At 38.5% G+C, this 21,627-nt stretch overlaps 1 protein-coding gene across 5 annotated transcripts in view; it reads left to right on the top strand.

Moving 5' to 3' along the window:
• The window catches only part of ALK (ALK receptor tyrosine kinase), a 326,814-nt gene that overhangs the window by 108,387 nt on the left and 196,800 nt on the right, over positions 1-21,627 (top strand). For all 5 annotated transcript variants that reach the window (XM_051612967.1, XM_051612966.1, XM_051612964.1 and 2 more), the window contains exon 3: positions 11-175. In XM_051612967.1, coding sequence (XP_051468927.1) covers positions 11-175 — 165 coding nt within the window. The remainder of the gene's footprint in view (positions 1-10; positions 176-21,627) is intronic.

The raw sequence follows: 21,627 nt of genomic DNA, 5'->3' as shown, positions 1-21,627 counted from the left end.
GTTTTTCCAGTATTTGAATGCAATTTTGAATCTCCTTGTGAGCTGGAATATTCCTTTACTTCAAAAGATGAGGAAACCCCCAAAAACACCTGGTTCAGACAGAGCGCAGAGGAGATCTCACAACTAAACATCCTGGATGGGCCAGAGAGAGATCATTCTGAGAATACACCTAAAGGTAAGGTGATTACAGATATGTAATGCCTTCACTGTGGTAGTTAGTTTTAAAAACAAAACACTCACTTCCTTAACTAAAAAGCCCCAAACCCCTCCCAGGTGTAATCCTTTTGTTGCCACAGGCAATGGATGTAAACAATGTGACAAAGGAAGGGAGTAATTCTGCACATGAAAGATCTGGTTTTGTGTTAAGGCAATCTGCATTATATGCGAGAAGCAAAATAACAAATATGTTATTGGGTAAAATCTGAATTAAGCTGACCTGTGCCTTGAATGGTATTTGGATAGGAGCAGTGCTATGGGGTCTTTAAGGTCTTTTGGTGTTTGGAAGAGATAAATAAAATAGTGTCTGGTTTTATCTCTGCTCTAGATCCTGTTTACTGCTTGCTTATTTGCAGACCATTTTAGGCAATATCCTTGTGTACAGGGCCTAGGTTTTCTGTTTGGTAGGAAAACAAAATATGGGTTTTGTCTTTAATATAAGGAAAAAGGTAATGTCTCTGAATAGAGCTAAGAAACCTGAAAAGGGAGCAGTGCAACAAACTTCTCTCCTTCACTGGATGAAAATTAGTTTTGTTGGAATTCTTTTTCTTGTTCATGGTCATATCTGTGAACAGCAGCATATTTCGTTAATATTGTAGATTCTAAAAAGATTTTTAGATGTATTTGTTCTCTTCTAATCCTTTCCAGGATTAGAACAGAACAGTTCTTAACCTTCTCCTTGCTGTTAGTTGACACCTGCTAGAAATCCAAAAAAGAAGTGTTAGGGGGTGTTGGTGAGAATGGAGCTACAAAATGGACATGGCATTATTAGGGCTTACAAGGTTTATCCAGGAACAATATCCGTGCTAGGAAAAACTCAACAGACAAAGATTCTTTATTCTATCTGCGATGGTAGGGCTTAGAGGTCTATACAAATACACATTGAAGAGCATTGGGAAGCAGCTGTGAAGTTAGTGGGTGCCATATATAGAAAAAGCAAGATGAGATATTTTTCATGTAGTACCTGAATAAACTCTGGTAATAAGATGCATTAATTAATATTATGGAGGCCAGAAGTAGCCATAAGTTTATAGAAAGATGAGATGAATTCTTGCAGAATACATTCATCACTGTTTATTTAATTCAATAGTCTGTTACAGTCCCTGACTGAAGAAGCCTCTTATATTGAAAGCTGCAAGTGAAAGGATCCTTGTCTTAGTAGCCAGCATCAGATGGCATTTGACTTTGCAGACCTGCAGTCCGACTGCTTGTACAAATTCTTATGTTCAGGCAAATACTGAAGAAAAATTTCAGTACTGGTTTTGTTCATATTCTTATCCATATCAATAGCATAGTACTTTTCCCCAGATAGCCATTATAAATTAGGTTTTAAGGCCTGTTGATTGAGCCAGTACTGATTCATCAGCAAACCATAGAATCAGAGAATGGTTAGAGTTGGAAGGGACCTTAAAGATCATGAAGTTTCAAGTGCCCTGTATGAGCAGAGACACCTCAGGAGCGCAGCTGCAAGGGCTGCTTTAGGAGCGCCTGATGACGGAGGCTTTGGGGAGCTGTGGTTCCAGCTTTTTTAGTGTGCTCCAGCTCCCTTCTTCCGTTTCTTTGGCTCAGTTTGTGTAGCTCCTCAGCGAGCAGGCTCCACGAGAAAAAGCAGGAACAAGCTCCTTCCCCAGCCACAGAAGGCTCCTTTTTATCTGGCCTCCTATTCCTCCTTCTATCTTCTCTCTCCTTTGCTCCAGCAGCAGTGGACAAGAGGTGGCAACAACCCATCGTGGCCCTCAAAGGCCTTTTGATCAGTCTTTTTGTCTGCTCAGCTCCCAGCCCCAAGGTGCGGTTCCTGCAAGGGCTGCGTCCTGGCTGCAAACACAGCAAAATGGGGCTGGCTGTCTCTGTCCTTAATTGTGTAAACCCCCATCTGGCATATCAACTGCCTGGTCTCATCAGCAAACTTGCTTGTGGTGCTCTCAATGCTACTGTCAATATCATTAATGAAGACATCAAACAACACTGGTCCCTGTACAGACCCCTGAGGGACACCAGTTGTTACCATTTTCCATGTGGACTTAGAGCATTGACCACTACCCTTTGGATGCGACCATTCAGCCATATCTCCAATTTAGAGAGAAGGATGTTGTGGGGGACCATGTCACCTCCCTATCCTACATGTGCCTTAGAATGTCTTCTAGGAGGATCCGAGTAATTTTTTGTGAGATCTGTGTCATTTGTGCAAATATCTTCTAATTTTCACATCAAAGAACATACATGCACATACTAAATTTCTTGCTGTGAAGATACTGTTAAATGAAAATTTGAGGTAAATCAGAGTGTCTCCTGTTGTTCTCCTTTTTCTTAAATTCTAGAGCAAGCTGGTTGCTGCTGAAATTTAGAAATTAATTTTTTTTTTTAAATTATTAGGCATGTTGGACATAGTGGTAATTTTCTGTTAAAGCTCCTCAGTAGAGCGGTAGGTCTGCAATTCATAGATCAATGACTGTAACTCTTGTGTGTTTAAAGACTCATTTGAAAATCAATACTTGGAGCTAGCATCTCTATTTTAAATCACTTTAATTACAGCTGCTTGGCACAGATAGTTGGGTGGTCTGCTTCAATCTGAAATAACTAAGCACAGTAATTCCAACCCCCACTGTTTCCTTCAAATTTTACTTCCAATTATCTCAATCTCATTTCATCTCCTTTGCAGACAGTAATGCACAGAGATAAACAGCATAACTAGATTTTGGGTTGGTTTAGCTCATCCTTGTCTCTTGGCTATCAAGTCATGTCAAGACTTTGATAGAGACACATGCCTTACATATGATTCATTGTGCTTCATATAAGGTTCATTAGGAAATAACTGGTAGATCTTCCAAAGAGAGACACTGGAAGCATGTCTGTATTTTTGTCCCTGCAGCGTGATACAGCTCAGTCTTGAGGAATCAGAACAAATCACAGATCAAGCTACCTACAAGAAGAATTAGTTTCAGGTGTCCGTTGGTTACTCTTGGAATGTCCAGCATGTTGTATTGCACAAATCATTGATCTTCTGAATAGGGATAGATGATGAGGTGGCAACGTTTGATATTAAATTATTCAGGGTAGGAAGACTGAAGGTCTGGGTTTGCAAGAAGTTGGAAAACCACACTTAACCAGATAATAGTCAAAGGTGAAATTTAGTGTAGATTATTTTATTTAAGGTGGTGTCAGAAGCAATCAGGGTTCCACATATATAACAACAGATTGTGAGCTGGTTGTAATCACTTAAGCTGATTTTGGTGGTAATAGATCTGTGAAAACATGAACTTGGTAACAGTTGTAAAATAAATGTGATGTTGGGGCTTACTGGGAAGGAAGTAGAAAATAGGAATGATATGCTATAGTATAAATTTGTGGAGCAGCTGTTTCTAGAATGCAGCATTCTCTTCTGGTTCCCATGCATCAAAAATCAGTTAGTACAGCTGGGGAAGTTATTAAAAGAATTGAAACAAAGATCATCTAAAGTATGTAATGGCCATCTTTTATGAACAATTAAATTAACTCGGGGCTACCCTGGCTACAAGAGACATCTAAAGGAATACATGGCAAAGTTTTATAAAAATCATAGAAATTTGTAAAATCTTTATAAAAGATGTATAAAGGTTTATAAACTCCCAAGACTTTAAAAAACACTGGTAGAAAGTACAGAAGGAATATTCATTATTTCTTCTAACAGAGAGTTGAACTGCATCAGATTAAATTAGTCAGGTTCAAAACAAAAAGAGATCCCTCAGTATGTAACAAACAGTAAAACTGTGACACCTTTCACCACAGGGTATTGTTGCTGCTAAAACCTTCTGTGGGTGTGCAAATTGACAGGATATGTGGCAGGGAAGAAAAATAGTTACAGCTACTAAATTCTCAAGTCTTTTCTGGCTCAGAAAGTCCTTGTGATCCCTGAAGACCAAGGGGTGGGAAAGTACAACTGTTTGCTCTGCCTCATATATTCTTTCCTGTGTATCTACACCTGTCGTTTCCAGAGACAGATGTCTGAAGGTAATGGTCTGTGCTGGTAGGGTTGGTATGATGGTGTGTCCCTTCCTCATCTACCAGTCCAGTTTTTTCTTGCCTTTGAAAAAGGAGAGAAATGCACTTAGGGTTTCAGATCAATTTGGAGAGTCAGAGAAAAGGTGCTATTTAAACATTTAATCTTATTTGCTATTCTGCAAATAGAATGGTATTCTGTAAATAGAAGGCCTTGTGAATGGTATTGAACAGTGCAAAAATAATAAGTATTTTGTAGAAAATCTGCAGGACTCTCTGTCTATAGAAATCTATAGAAGGAAGGCTAACAAGGTAGTTTGTGGTGTTTTTTTTTTAAATCTTGTGCTAAAATGCTTCACTCTCCTCCATTCCCCCCATCTTGTAAATGGGCCAGTGGGTGATAGAACCACTATGGTATCTGCCAGATAGGCCCTGCATGGTATGTGAAGATCTGCTGGAGCTACTAATATTTCTAAGTCAAATTTACATGACTTTCTGCAGGATCAGAGATTAAAGGTTAAAATTCCATTCATGTGCTGAAGATTGACAGGAAAACTTCCAAAGATGGGATCTGAGTGAGGCCTGTATGTGCTGTAATGAGTAGGCAATCCTTTGTGGATTACTAGACTTCTTTTAATTAATGAATAAGCAAAAAGATGCTATTAAAAATTCAAGCATTCTGCATCACTGACTGCATTTATTTATTTTGACAAGTGTGATTAATTCTTAATTATTTATGATCCTTCATAATTTATTATACCTTATATATATATATATAATTTATTATTATATATATAAATAAATAATTATATTTATTATATACAGCAAATGTACTACAGTATTGTAATGAAATATGAAGAACTGCAACTGTGGCAGTATTTCCAAAGGAGGCAGGTTAGAGAACCCAGATTGTAGTTAGAATGACAGAGCTGGTAGACCAAGGAGGTTGTACCTTTCAGCTGTGTGGACATATGTGTTTGTCATGCTCAAGTGAAAGAGTCCTTTGCCTCTCTGGTAAACCTGAGATGGGTAAAACCAACCATAAATTCTGTGCCTCTCAACTCTTGATTCAAACCCAGGGTTTTCTGTATCATGTAGGATATAGTTCTGCATATTTTGACACCCATCAGAAAGTGTGTCTTTCCAGAGTTTATCTCTCCTGCTGCCTTATCACGGTGCTTGTATTTTCCTTCCTCCTGAAAGGCATTATCTCAGCTTCCTGTCAGCGGCATTGCATTACTGGGTTGTCCATTGGATAGCAATAACTGTGGTCCCTGATCTAAGAGTTGTGGCTTCTTTCTGAATCATATTTTGCAAGGAAGAGGAAGAGAGAAACCACTAACTAGTACAAAGGTAATCTTGTGTATTTAAGGAAGAAGAACCAGCAGCAACTGGACCCAAAACAAGTACACACAAACTGGATCCAGATCTGTGCTTGGTCAAATGTCAGTGATCTGTTTCCAACCATAAATGCAGTTTTAAATTTGAAGGATTAGAGTCATGTCCACTCCTGACTATGGTGATGCAAGTGGGTTGCCTCCTCCTCTTTGAAATCTTGGGATTCTAGATAAGAGAATTTCTACTTCTGTTATCTGAAGATTTCAGGACCATGAAAATGTGCAGCAACTTGATAAAAAAATTCAGATTAAGAGGTAAGGTAGAGGTAAGTGTAATAAGAACCAAAAAAACTAGAAAGCCACCTGCAAGCCTGAACACTAGCTGAAACAAGTACTTAATGGAAAATGTAGATTAACCTTCCATGAAAGATGGAAGGACAAGTGGGAGATGAATGACAACAGTGTCCTAACCAGCTACCAATTAGTTGAAAAGCTCATATATGAAGTTCTAAAACAAGAAGTATCTGCACATTGTGTTAATGTGTTTTTGTTTTTTGTAATTATTGTTAAAGAAATGGAGCAAGGCTAAAGCATTCACCTATTAGCAATGGGAGATAATGAACTGCAGGATTATAAAATGGCTGTTGACTTTAATTTATGATTCCTCAGATGAAGAAGAATGAAGCAGATAAGAAAATATAATTAATTTTTTGTGGAGGATTATCATTATATTAACAAAACAGAAGAGTATAAATTGATGTGGGCTTGCAAGAAGTAAGTAGTTGAGAAGTTATTTTTCATTTAGGACTCTTAAGCAGAAAAAATACTTGTAACACAATTCCACTAAAAATTAAATTTAAAAAAATATCTGAAGAAGATATTTATTTACCAGGGGAAAGAAAAAAAAAAAAAGTAAATAAGTAGCTCTGCATATGCTCTACAGAAAAAAAGTATTTCTTTACATTAATCCTTAAGACTGGTTTGAGGATATGCCTTGATCTCATAGAATTGATCTATCTTATGTGTCCTTCAAAAAAGATATCAGAGTATTTCTTCTTTTCTTTAGTAAATCATTACATGGAGTTTGAGGTTTTGACAGGTTGGGTATGAAAAAAACCCCTACATTGTCTTCTCAGGCAAATTTCTATTTAGAAAAAAAACGTTTTTAAACTTCTTGCCAATTTTGGCAAAAAAATCTTGCAGACTTGAATGTTTGTTGCACCCCTCTTTTTAATGTTGGAGAATGTGGTTCATCCTAGGCTGCAAAAATTCAATCCAGATGGTTGAATAATCATTATTTTCCTATAAAATTAAGCCATTGAATCAGTGGAAATAATTGTTGCGTGCGAGCAGAAGAATCAGCTACAAGTGAAATAATAGAAGAATTAAGTGAGATTTGAAAGCTACAAGTGGACTGAAAATTAGTCATCAATCTTATTGCAAATGAGAGATTTATGTGTTTGTAGGGATAACTATCAAGTTCTTGGTAAACATTCAGGATTTTTTTTAATATATATATATGTGTATATATATGTATATAAAATGCATAATTCTGGCTGTTCAAGTTGAGATTTAAATGTTGATATTCAGCATGGCAACATACACCTATCAAGTGTTACAATGCAGCCCCATAGGAATTTATGCAACATTAATATACTAAAACCAAATCAAACTGCTTCCAGAGTCCGTTGGGCTGTGAAGGAAAAAAAAGAAAAAAAAAAAAAAGCAGCCTTTTTAATATGGTCAGATTCCATCTCATGCTCTGTCAGTACAAGAAATGGACCAGATGTTCTTGGCATTTTGCAGCTTGTTCTTCTCATTTGTGCTACACTTGTGCTTTGTTATTGCAAAATTATTTCCCTTTAATGAGCCTGCTCTAAAGAGGCAAATTATTGTCTCAGTGTAGGACAGTGTGTTTGTTTATAGAATAGGTATGTATTTATATGGACTAGGGATAAGCATGTGTGTTTGTTGATTTTAGTAATCTCGTTTGTTCATTCCTTAATTCAGTGAAGACTTGCATGCAACTCAACATGAAGCATTCTGTTGCTCAAACTGAAGAAGAAAAATGAACTGTAGTGTGCGTCAGATATTAGTATGCTCTAATGGCTTGCGGCATGCCTGTGACTAATGTACTTCAACAAGTATATCCAGAAAGGACATAGACAATGAAGAATTAAGGGGTTGTAAAATGATCTTTCTCACCCGTAGAGACACCTTCTACTTGGCAAGATGAGAGGCATATTAAAAGGACAGCTGGAGGGAAGCATATCCTAATCTTAGCCATGTTTGACCTTTTTATAGGAGAAGACTACTGGATTAACACATATTTTGAATTTTTTTCTCTGTGATGTAGAGGGAATGTTCTTTATCCCCGAATGCTTGTGTACATCCATGCATATGTTGTGTTTGTGTTCTCTTCAGTTGAACCTTTCAGGTGTAGAAAACTTGTATGTGGGAGAAAAAACCCGAAGGAATTAATATATTTCTAATAAAATATTAATAGCTTGGTAGTATTTTTATCTTATTATAATATTGCTTTTTATTAATAGTTTGATAGTTTTAATTTCTTTCTAGCTTGCCTGCTACTTCTTTTTTGTATACTTTTTTACCATGCCAGTGACAGATCAGGCATTCAACTCTGTACATAAAAATATAATGTATTGTAAAAGAGTATCAGCAAGACACTCGTTACCATACTCAAACCATAGTCTAATTATGTCCATTGCAAATTAGTACAATAAATTGTGCTTCTTTAGCATTTTACCTATAAGGATTTGAGAATGCTCTTTTAAATATGGCACTTCGTATAGTTTTTGAGAGTTATGAGAAGTGTTCGTCTATGTCATTAAAGAGAAACTAAAGCCCCGTGTAATAAAATCAATAGCCCAAGGTGAGTTGTTTCCCTAGCTGTGCCAAACTTGCACCGTAACTAGTACTAACAGGTGACTGTTGCTGCAGAATATTTTTGTTGTGAAGTTGGCTTGGTCCACTTATTAAAAATAGACATCATCATGTGGGGTTTTCTACAGATCTATTCTGCAAGCTTTTGTTAAAAGCATTGGGACAGTGGCAAGAACTGGAATATTTTTGCTGTTGTTCTTCATATCACTGATAATGTCTATTGCTGTGTTGCAGTAGCTGCCTTACACACCTGTGCTTGAGTGAGTACATTTAAAGAGAGTTACAGAACTCTGAAAGATAAAAGGTTTTACTGTTGTGACTTGCTAAGAACAAAGCCCAACTAATTAAACAGAAGTAAAATATTTTTTATTTGGAACTGTGCTAGAGAAAATATAATTATTCATTCAGGATCTTAGCACAGGCTTGGCTTAACTGAAGTATAATTTGACCATTTTGCCTAATCTAGACAGGTAAATTAGGTTAAAGAAAAACAAGATTGATTTTTAATACTTGTGTCCTTGGATTTCTGATTAAATTTGAGGTGTTTAGATGCAAATCTATAAAGGATATGTCGGTACTAATACTTGCATAAATATCTTGGTTTTGGAAGTATGCAATTACATTTACTACTTCAGAAGCTGTTGCAAGAATTTTTCCCCTAGACATGCCTTTGGAAGTTAAATCTTACTCACAGGAATTGTAATGTTAGAATTGAACAAAGTAGTTTCATTTCCCTTGAAGGGGAAGGCGACCTACAAGCTTAGCTGTGTAATCCTCAAGTTTTCTCTTACAGCACCTTAAACTGAGAATGCTTAATTTATCCTACTCAAAGTAACCAAAGGAGGTTGCAGTGTTAAAGTTAAGATCCTGAGTGAGAATTTTGTTTTGTAGCTTTTAAAAATAAAAAAAAAGTTCTAAATACCATGCAATGCCTGTTTATGTGGCCCCAAGCAACTTGCCTAGATTCTAATGAATAATCATCGATTCAATTATGAGTTAGAAGCTATCCCTGAAGTTTCATCTGTTTTCTTTGTTTGCCTGTTTTGAAAGCACAGTGATTAAACAGATGCTATGATGTACAAACACAAGAATAGCCACATTGGGAGAGCAGAAGAAGGAAGCAAACTTATGGCCAGACTTCCCAGAATATTCTCTCACTGTCCAGATATGCTTGTGTCAGAGACTGTAAGCTGCAAGGAGCAATAGAATGTAGTCTTCCATGTTATGAGTCTGCTGGGATACATGCTGCAATATCTTCTTGTTCATTTGGGATCTCCAGTCCTAGACCCCATTCCTATGTTGAGCAACACTGCCTTCCTATGTAGTGAATGACATTGTGCATCCCTCTCTTGTAAAGAAATCACTTTTTTTAAGTCCCCTTGAGTCTATTTCATATCAATAGCGCAGTTTGGTCTACGAATGACAGGCAATCTAGAAATCCTTGACCTTTGTCTTTTACCTTCCCTAAATAAACATAATTTAAAAGAAGATAAATATGAGTGACTGTCTGTTGTTAAAATGAAAAAAGACTCTTAAAAAAATAATAAGTTGGAGTGTATATAATGGGTTGTATCACTTGCAAACCAGATGAAAGTCAGCTTTGTCAGCTGAATACTCCAGTGTCACAACAGAGATGAGAGGAGCAAGCATTACTTAATTCTAAATGTCATTTCCTTAAAAAGTCAAGAAATGTAATAGTGGGCTTTTAGACATTGTTCTGCATTATTTTTCTTGTTTATGTTCTATGGTTATGAGCAGATCTTCCCACTGTTCTTTGTAAATTATCTGGTGTAAACATGAGTAAATCAGATGCTGTGTATACTTCTCCAGATTTTAAGAGATGTTCAAACAGCAGAAGCAGAAGGTTTGTTGCTTGTCATTGTCTACGTTAAAAGAATAAATCTGGTGTAGGACAGAACTACAATGACTCTCTTTGTATGCAGCTTTTAGCATAGGTCATCTTACTGCTTTTGTGTGCTTTCAGTGGGTAAGTCAGGCAATGAAGGGAAGCTTTTTGCTCCATATCATAGAATAGCCATCTCTGGCTGTCATCAGGAGCCTTGCAAAAGCACATCAACAGCATAATAAAGGCTAGATCACAATACTTTTTCACCTGTCACTGTGATTTTGTTTATCAGATAAAAACCCAAGCTGCAGAGCTTAGGTATTGATTTTGAGCAGCTGAAGGTTCAGCGATGTTGTTTCAAGATGATTGTTTACAGTGTTGCAGAAATAAAAGGCCATGTTAAAACAGCATTATGATGCAAGTTAAATTCCACTCTCAGTGTTTTTCCTGAAGATGTGGAAGTATTTGCAAAGGAGGCAGAGGATGATTTACTTCTAACTGCCCTAAAAAATTACAGCATTTCAAGATGCCAGTGCTTGCCTGCCTGAGTTCATCCTGCATGTCAGCAAGGTCAATTCATTGTAGATGAAAGGTTGCTGTGACATACAGAGCTTGGAATTTTACATATAGAAGGTTCTTAAACCGAGGGAGAGATCATTGTGGAAGTCCCATGGCCTAATTACATGGTAGTACACAACCCTTTTAATTCTGTAGTTGGTTTACCTAGCCAGCTGGGTAAGGGCAGCGCATTTAGTGTTATCATGTCTTTGGCAAATCAAGGTTCCTGAGGAATTAACAGCTCAGATAAACAGATTAATCTTTATCATCAAGCAAGGGCTAAAAGCAAGAGTCCTAGAATAAGATATTATAAAATACTATATATATTAATTCAGAAGCTGCAATTTCCACCAAAATTAATAACCTTTTCAATGACTAACCAAGCCAAATAAGTATCTGTTAAACAAAAGTAGACTTTTAAAATTACTATTTGGCCATTTGCAGATTAGTGGCAACAGCTGAGTGAACAGCAGCAATTAACACTTTTAATAGCAAGTTTCTTCATTAATTTATTTATGAATACTAGTGTAGGATAGGTAGCTGGCTGTCTTATCCATCCATGGAAAATGGAGAACAGATGTGTAGAGGCGATTTTTGCCTTGCTGAAGGAATTGTTCTCCTAATTAGAGAACAGAAAATCTGGATTCCAGTTACCTGTACTCCTCCTGAAAAAGAAAGATAATTGTTATGGTTTTAAAGCAAGGGATGACTAAAATGTACTCCAGGCCTTTCTGGGGGTAGTGTTTGACCTGCTGCAGGCAGTTCTTTCTGTGTTCAATATGCAGAATCAATGTTAATGTTAAGTGCCTCTTGTCCAAGGGACTTGAGCATTTCTTGTCATATGTAAAGCTGAATTGAATATGGACTTACAGAATATCTGGGATGTTTGGATTCAACAGTATTATTCCTGAAAATCAAGGAAAATTCAATAAATGCAACTTAAAATATTGACTATTTAGAAACTGAATTTGGTCTTCCTAAACTTCCTGCTCTGTTGTACAGCAGGCATTTGCCAGGATTTGGTGACAGGACTAAGTGGTGTTCTGTTGCTGATGAGACTTTGGGGATCAGCATTCAGGTTTTCCTTGTGGTGATAAGAAATCCTATTGCAAAGTCATACTAGAGCTAATATGCTTTCAATAGAATTGCTGCTGTGCATATCTGGAGTATTGTGTCCAGTTCTGGGCCCCTCAGTTCAAGAAGGACAGGGAACTGCTTGAAAGAGTCCAGCGCAGAGCCACAAAGATGATTAAGGGAGTGGAACATCTCCCTTATGAGGAAAGGCTGAGGGAGCTGGGTCTCTTTAGTTTGGAGAAAAGGAGACTGAGGGGTGACCTCATCAATGTTTACAAATACGTAAAGGGTGAGTGTCAAGAAGATGGAGTTAAGCTTTTTTCAGTGATGACCAGTGATAGGACAAGGAGTAATGGATACAAATTGGAACATAGGAGGTTTAAGGTCAATATCAGAAAAATTTTTTTACTGTGAGAGTGACAGAGCACTGGAACAGGCTGCCCAGAGAGGTTGTGGAGTCTCCTTCTCTGGAGACATTCAAAACCCGCCTGGACGCCTTCCTGTGTGATGTACTCTAGGTGACCCTGCTCTGGCAGGGGGGTTGGACTAGATGATCTTTCGAGGTCCCTTCCAACCCCTATGATTCTATGATTCTATGATTCTATGATTCTATGATTCTATGATTCTTAGCTGAGATGTTTGGGGAGTTTATGTCACGGCTAATTGTGGTGTGAAGCTGATCGCTTCCATTGTTTATCCACTGATTTATGGTAAGAAGGTATCTGGACAGGTAAGGGGAACAGTAAAAATTTGCTGGAGTAAGGGGTGATTGTTGTGTTGTATTTTCATTACAGAATAAGTATCAAAATGTAGTTGAGATAACTGAGCTCCTACCAAATGAGATACCTCACCTGTATGGAAAGCACCATGTAACTAGGGGGAAAAACTTTTTTTACATAGAGAAGTTTGGCTGAGATATCCCTGAAGTACAAGATAAGACCTAAATCTATGGAGAAGACATACATTACAGACAATAGCTTTAACCACTCTATACTATGGGGTTTTTTTTCTAGCTGTACAAATTGATACATTCTAGAGTGCTTTGTGGGTCGAGAGGTGAAATCTACTGCATTAGAGCTACAAAAATATTGCTGTGTGCATTATTTAATGTCACATACTTTAACTCTTAGGGAGGGTGGGGCACCTATGACGGACCTTGGGTGGAAATCTGTTAACGGGCATTGCAACAAGAGTGACCGAAACACCTTGCAAAAATTATGGCACTTGTTGGTTACTTGATTCGTTACTTGGTATGCTACTTTCATGAACAAACCAAACTTCTGTTTTGTTTTGTTTTTGTTAGCAAAGCTAAGTTGATGAACAATTCTTTGTTACTGGAACAAGTATTCGTAATACAGGCTGCAGAATCTTCACTGAATGGGTTACTCTTTCACTCCTGCAATGTAATCAAAGCCTTGGGGTTTTTTGTTCTCTGTTTTTGTTTTTTGTTTTCTGATAAAGCACTTTCCTATTTCCTCCTCCTCCAATATGACAATATTATATTGTTCTCCTTTGTGAAAGCATCTTGGGCTTGCTGGATGAAGGGTTACAGACCACAGGAAGTGGCATTTTGCTAGCCCAGGTGTATTTGCAACAGGCCTGTTTGTGAAATTGCTAAAGTAGCTCCTAGTTTCTCATCATCCAGGTAAAAGAGCATATTAAGGTGAAGACTTGGGTGTGACAATGTGATAAGTTGATATAGATGTGCATTGTCTTACTGGCAGCCTTGCTGCAGGTATGACAGCAAGCATAGGAACAGCTATTAGGCTCTTATTTTTATTTTTATTTATTTTTTTAGTGCTTTATATAGTATGTGGTTGTTCCAAACTTCATACATGGCTTTGGGGCAGCAGAAAGGCTGGAGTGTGGTTTGCCTCTGCACAGGGCATTTCTGAGTTTGATCCAGATAATAGTTTTTGATCCCCTACAGAGCTGGTATTCGAGCAGCAACTTAGACCAAACAGCAGCTTGACAAACTACTGCAAGCTTGTGAAACAAGTTAAGGAGAGAAGAAATTTTACATTTTGTGAGCATTTTTGCAATTTGGAAAATTATATTAAAGGGAGGGTGAGACACAGTTTTATTTCTCTTCAAAATTAAAACCTAGATCAATGGCATGTAGGTCAGGGAAGATAAAACTATGGAAGCAGCAAAAGGTTGCATCATGTAGAAACATTAGCCTATCTGATTACTGGGAAAACTGCCACAGGGCTCTGTCCTGTTAAGGACCAGTATCTGCTGTGTTACAGTAAAACATCCATGTAATTTTTCTGTATTTCTGAGGACTACTGAAATGGTTACAACATGTGCTTAAGAACTTTGTTAGATTGGAATACAATCTTGCCTCTGTGCAGGACTGGGTTCACAGACTGTATTCCCTGTTTGACAGTATGTAATCTCTGCTACTGAGTCCTGCAGTTTGGTTACTACATGTGCTGGTTTGGTTTGGGATTTTTGGTGGTGGGAGAAGGGCCCCAGGAGTGGCTCCAGTAAGAAGCTGAGAAACTCCCCCTGCTCCAAAACCAGCCAAGGAGCCATTAGAGAGACAACAGGTGCACCTCAGCGATTAACATATGAAAGAGCTGATACAAGGCCTGAGCAGAGCGAGCACTTAAGGGAGAAGGGCTGCTGGAGAGGCAGAGCAGTGCTGGTGGCTGGTGAGGAAGAAGGGGAAGAAGGTGCCCAAGCAGAAGTTTCCCTGCAACCCATGGCAAGAAGGTAGGCTGTCCCCCTGCACTCATAGAGAAACATGTTGGAACATTCCCTGAAGGTGCTAGGAGGGGTGAAGTTGGCCAGTGGACTTGGATTTTGTGGCCAGTGGACTCTGATTTGCTGCCAGTGGACTCGTGATTGTGCAGCTTTGGAAGACCCCAGCGCCAGGAGACTTGACTGTTCCTGAAGCAGCTCATGACTCTGTAAGAAGCCCATGCTGGAGCAGCTTACTCCAGACCTCTTGGGAAGGACTCATGGTGAGGTTCATGGAGGACTCTCTCCCATGGGAGGGACCCCATGGGGAAGCAGGGGAGGACTGTAAGGAATTCTTCCTGAGGAAGATGGAGCAGGAGGAACCACCAGCCTGTGAACTGACTCTAAACCCCATCCCCTGTCCCCCCGGTGCCGCTGGGGGGAAGTTAGAGAAACCAGGAACAAAGTTGTTTGGGCCCGGGAAGAAGGGTAACATATGCAAGCCCTGCCCTGTGTGTTGTCTGTGTCCTGTGTGCATTTTAATTAGTGAGAAATTAAATTATTATTTTTCCCTAAGTTGAGTCTGTTTTGCCCAGGACCTTAATCAGTGAAGAACCCTCCTTGTCCTTTGTCTCTACCCATGAGCTTTGTCCTCCTCATCCCACAATGTGTGTGGGGGGGGAGTTGAGTGAGTGGCCATGGGGCTATTTCTTTGTTGTTGTGTTAGGCCCAAACCACGACACCACAGAAAGGCAAATCCTTCCTGGCTAATGTGGTGGCCTTCTGCAATGGGGTCATGGCATCGGTGGACAAAGGAAGAGCAACTGACATCATCTATCTGGACCTGTGCAAAGCTTTTGACACTGTCCCACATGACATCCCGGTATTGAAACTGGAACAATACAGATTTGATGGATGGACAACTTGTTGAGTAAAGAACTGGCTGGATGGTCACACTTGAAGAGTTGCGGTGAACCGCTCAATGTCCAGATGGAGACCTGTGGTGAGTGGTGTTCCTCAAGTGTGGTACTTGGACCAGTGCTGTTTAACATGCTCCATGACCAGTGGAATTGAGTACACCCTCAGCAAGTTTGCTGATGACACCGAACTGTGTGAGGCTGACACACTGGAAAGGAAGGATGCCATCCACAGATACCTGGTCAAGTGCAAGGTCTGCACCTGGATCAGGGCAATCACAATCACAAATACAGGCTGGATAGAGAATGGATCAAAAACAGTTCTGAGAAGAACTTGGGAGTGATGGTGAACAAGAACCTCAACATGAGCTAGTAATGTGTGCTTGGAGCCCAGAGAGCCAACTGTGTCCTGGGCTGCTTCAAAAGAAGCACAGTCAGCAGGTCAAGAGAGGTTATTCTTCTCCTTTACTCTGCTCTTGTGAGACCCCACCTAGAGTACTGCATCCCATTCTGGAGCCCCCAGCTCCCAACTATGGAGCTCCCCAAGTTTCCCCAAGGACATGGAGCTCCTAGAGGAAGTCCAGAGGAGGGCCATGAAGATGATCCGAGCACCTCTCCATGATGACAGGCTGAGAGACTTGGGGTTGTTCAGCCTTCAGAAGAGAAGGCTCCAGGGAGACCTCATAACAGCCTTCCAGTATCTGAAGAGAGCCTCCAGGAAAGCTGGAGAGAGTCTTGTAGGGCTTGTAGGGAAAGGATGAGGGGGAATGGATTAAAACTGGAAGTGAGGAGATTTAGGTTAGACATTAGGAAGAAATATTTATTTTGAGTGTGGTGAGGCACTGGTACAAGTTGCCCAGTGAAGCTGTGGGAGCCCCATCTCTGGAAGTGTTCAAGGCCAGGTTGGATGGGGCCCTGAGCAACCTGGTCTAGTGGGAGATGTCCCTGCCCATGCAGGGGGGTTGGAACTAGATGATTTTTAGGGTTCTTTCCAACCCAAACCAGTCTATGATACGATTCTATAAGGGAGAATGACTTGTTACAGGTGCTAACACAGTGGTGTTTCTACTCCTTTTCAGGTGAAAATGAAGACTGTAACGATTTTTCCCCTGCACCACCTTTGGTCTGTAAAATGGTAGCACTGAAAACAGGAGATAATTTATCACCTTTTCCATATTACCAGATGTCTCTTTAATTGACGGAATTCTTTTTACAATCACTTTAAAAATAAAAATAATTTTTTGAGGAATTTTCTATTGCCATAACTGGGTTTCTATAAACTAACAGCTGTGTGTTCTAATAGTTAAACTAGGAAACTGATAATCAGTAGTTCTAGGTGTTTTTCCCATTCCATCACAATTCAGTATGAATATGATCACATACAGCAGCCATTTTGTCCTTCAGTTTGCCAATCAGCAGGACTCAGTGGACTTTGTCAAATGTTGTAATGCTAATAAGGATCAGTTCTGGTAAGGCAATTTTACAAAGAGAAGGTAGAAAACTGCATCATCATGTTATTTTAAGAATACATGCGGTCAGTTTACAGGTGATAAGATGGCTCTTTTTTTCCTGCAGTTTCTTTTTTTTTTTTTTTTTTTTTTCCTCTGTTGTCAAAAATAGAGGGTCTCTGAGTGGATTTTTGTGCAGCCTGCTTTTCTGTTTCTGAATAATAACCAAGAATTTTGCTTTTAATACTTGAAGTGGAGGAGCATCCTTCTTCATTCCCAGCAACTGTCAGCCTTGTGGCATCAGATATTTAAATGATATGTTAGAAGAAGCCTGTTTGTTTGCATGTATATTAAAGGAGGTGAGAAAGAATAAACACTTTTTGAATCATAGTCATTTAGAGTAGGATGACATTCTGTATGTTTGCAAGTACTTTTGGGTTCCTTCAGAGGGAGGGTGCTATGAGTTAGTATTACTATTCTGTGTGTGATAGTGGATAATTCTGTTCCTTGGCAGTAATGGGACAGTGAAAATGGATTATCATTTATGTCGGCAAATACAGTTTTAACAATATTAAACCCATATCTTTGTGAAACTAAATGACATTTTTCCTTACACAGCTACTTATTTGTATTCACTATGTATTGTGCAGACTACCTCACTATTCCTAAAGCAACTACCAATCACCACAAGGAGTCAAGCAGAAGCTGCATTCTGCATAATTACAAGCAATTTTCCAATTGAATTATGCCATGATTTAATTCCTTGGCTTGCATCTGGAGAGCATCAGCAATGTGCAGCTGTTTTGGCTTTGAGAATTAGTAGTTGCTAAATGCATTAAGAGTGGTCTTGCTATAATTATTTCAGAAAAGAGTTAAATTTCAGTTCACTTCTGGCTTAAACTTTTAGTTCTCTTGCCATTCTCTTGATTTAAGAACCATGCCAGAGTCAGTAAAGACTGGAGGGCTGGAGATGAATGGTAAATTATGTTAGTTTATACTGTTAGTGCAAATGCATAGCTATGGTTTGCAAAAGAAAGAGACGGTAACTTTACAAAGTACCCAGAGAAATAGGTATGACTTTTCATACTGCGGGGTTCTTTAGGCAGACCAATATAGGAAGATCATCTTAGTCATTTGTCCTTGAGGGAAGGGTGGACAAGTATTTAAACTGGGAGTAGCATGTGTCTTATTCCTGAAATTAGAAAAAGAAATAGAAGGAATCTTGAGAGCTTTATGAGGCTGAGGTTATAATCGGGGCTTTCCAGAGTCTCCTAGATTCCAGTGAGAAGATATTTTTTTTAAACTAAAGTCCCAAATTATTTTTTTTAATTTTTTTTTCATTAAGTAAAAAGTCTGTGGCTAGGCATCTTAAGCATCCTAAAATACAGCAGTGTATTTATATAACTCCTGCAGGATAACGAGAACATTCTTTACCTTTACTTAGTTAAATAATGATACAAAAAAGATGTGAAACTTGTAAAGCATTCATTAAGTTTCTAACTTTGTGACCTTTAGATTGGTTAGTTAATGTCTAGACCCCTGCTGAAAACAAGTACCTTTTGTGAAATGTTGTTGATATCAAGGAAACTTGATAACAAGTACTCACTTTATTAACTGGTTATTTAGATAGCAAAAAAAGCCTAGATTTTTAGCAGGAAAATGTTGCTGTTAAATGAATATGGTTTAAAAGCTATCCATCCCTGTTAAATAGAGGTTATTTTTCCAAAGCTCTTAATGTAATTATGTGTCTACTTATAAAAAAATGGCTGGTTTAAGAGTTCTGAGATCCTGCAAGTCCTGTTCATGTGAAATGTGTCATGTTTATGGTTAACTTCTCTGAAAGCTTGGCTATTTTAATCCTTTATACAGTCAATTAGCTTCTGGGTAATGTCCTAAACTACCTTAAGCTCTATTTAAATTCACTGTTTTATCTATTTATTGAGACACAGATCCTGCATTACTGTAGCTGCTTATGAAGAAAATTCATTAAAGGAACTACTTCCTTAATACCTACAAGATACTTTATCTAACACTGTGGTACAAAGCTTGAATTATATTAATGATGGTGAATGTATATGAACCTGGAATGGAAAACATTTTCTGTTTATGTATTGTTTATATTTTCAATACATTTTAAAGACAGTGGTTTGTAGAAAGTGTTACTGTTTCAGTGTATACAGAGATTAGTGCAATTCTGGATCTGACTCACTTTCTCAAAGGCAATTTGTCTTTGCTGAATGATAAATATTCTATACATTTCCATTGTGTTTTGTTGTTGTTTTTTTTTTTGTTTGGTTCATTGTTTGGTTGGCTTTTTTAGATTGAAGCAAGGTATTTTATGTTATATTGAATCAAATCTACAAAGAAATGGAGAGTCCAGTATTTTATTGTTTGTAGACTTGCAATAGACGAAGGTGGTGGCAAGCCCCCTGCTATAAACACTGTGGTTTTCAAACACCTTACAATGACAAGGACAAGTAGGTTCTGATTATATCTGAATAATGTAAGCATGATTGAATTTGCCTAATGATTATATCTGGCTCATGATTTCTTCTTCCAGTGAGAACCGTATTGTGCAGGCTTAATGTAACCAGAACACTAAGGCACAAGCATTAGCTTGTAGAATTAGCTCCTCCTAGCAGAACTTTCCTTTGTTCTTGCCTAGAAAGCAGCTGTCTGTAGGACTTGTCTGCTAAAGAATATCATGCTGTTACTTTTATTCCTTAAAGGAAGACTTAATTTGGGAACATGCCCTGAATTAATAATTTTATTCTCTTAAATGTTAAACAAATTTTATCAGTTGTATTCTATGGCTGTAGATGTCTTACCCCATTCCCACAAACCAAACATTGTAGTTGTTACTGTGTTTGAAAGGCCTGTGTGGGCAATTGTGGATTCTTTACAAGCTGAAGAGAGAAACTCCTGAAAAAGGAGCAGTGAGAAAGGCACAGGCTTGTTGGACCAAGTGATACAAGAATTTGTGTTATTGCCTCTAGACAATGTAGAGAACACAGAAGCAGTGGGATAAACATGGCCACATAGATTTGAGAGGCATTGCTAATGTAACAGTGGAATAGAGAAAGGAAAAATGTGATCTCTTTCAAACTGGAGTCTTGGAGGCAAAAGCTGTAGCAGAAAATGAAAATATTGTACATAGAGCATAGTAAGAATTTCTGTTCCAAGCAGGGGTTTATCTGCTGGAAATGGAAGTGCTAAGAAGAACTGAGAGTTTCCGTTAGTTGCCATGGCAGTCAGCCATGAGACTGGTGAAGGTTTTCTGGAGAAGGGTATGCTACTGCTATTGTATAAAGCTGCAACAGTGCCCAATGCAGAGTAGTACATACCTGTCTGGTCAGCTCTGTTTGAGAAAGGAAATCTAAAATGGAAATAGATGTAGAAAGGGCTTCTATAATGGTGCTTAGGGAACATAGATCTTGCTACAGCAGATGAGATTACAAAATGGCCCTTTTTATTCTGCTGATATGGGGAATATATACTGAGGTTTATAAATATGTTTGAAAAAGGAAATTCAAGTGTTTGATTACAGAAAAGTTATCTGAAGGACAAGGAAGTGTTGAGCAAAGAACATGTGAACACACAGAGGACACAAAGTCATTTTGCATGGAAGTGAGAAGAAGATTGCCGAGTATCAGGACTGTGAATTAGCCTTCCAGTGACTGCAGCCAGTAATGTAGCCAGTTTTAAGATAGTACTTGATGTTGTCCACCAAGAGATGAATAAACTGCCTTTCCTGGTGTTAGTGTTATGTGTACTTCTTCCTGTAAAGTGGCTACTGTGGTAGTGTCTGAATTGTCCACAAGGCAATTACTAGAGAAGGATTACTTCTCTGAGCTGCATACTGCACCTGTGTATTTAAACAGAACTAGTGTGCTGAAAACTTCTGTAGCTCTGACCATGCAGATCCTGTAATAAGTTCCCAGCGTACAACTGCACTGTGTCCCACACAGTTGGTAGCACTGTCAGTTTTGACAACAATACTGCTTCATATATCAGTTCTGACTTGTCATTGCTGTCAGGATGCTGAGTTTTCTCTGCTTTTCAAAACTCCTGAGTTTATTATTTTGTTTTTATGTGGAAATAAGTTTGCTGAATTTCTTTTTACTGAATGAAAGAGCTTCTACTACCCCACAGGAGAACAGGATGTCTGTAAGTCACCAGTGCTGTTTGCTTAGTTATACTGTGAGGAAGTAAAAGTGAGCACGTGGCAGCTGCATTGGCTCCCCCAAGTCCTACACCAATAAAGCACTGCACACTGCACTGTTTACATTTGATAACTAAGCAGTTAAGGATGCTGTATTCTAATTACCTGGCCAATTATGTGCAGTGTAAAATTCCCTGCTGGTACTGATATAATAGCCTGAACTGCAGAAGTCTTGTGATTAAACTGTCCCTTGGTCATGAAGCTGATAAATAACAAGAAGGCATTTTGCTGAGTAGTGAACAAAGTAAAGGAAAGAACAGAATTAAGTTTTCAGTGCTGTAATATGGTTTTAATGGTGCTCTTCTCAGGGACAATAATTGTTTCTGACCTCCCCTACAATTAAAAATGCATACCCATGTACAAATGTGTGGCCCTGAATTCTTTACACAGAATATGTAAAAAGAAAGAGTTAGCACTTTTCTCCCTGGAGAAGACTCAAGGGGGG

This window comes from Apus apus, chromosome 3, assembly GCF_020740795.1.
Source record: "Apus apus isolate bApuApu2 chromosome 3, bApuApu2.pri.cur, whole genome shotgun sequence".
NCBI lineage: Eukaryota > Metazoa > Chordata > Aves > Apodiformes > Apodidae > Apus > Apus apus.
The sequence above is the reverse complement of the archived record's forward strand: the minus strand, read 5'-3'. Positions and strand labels throughout refer to the sequence as shown.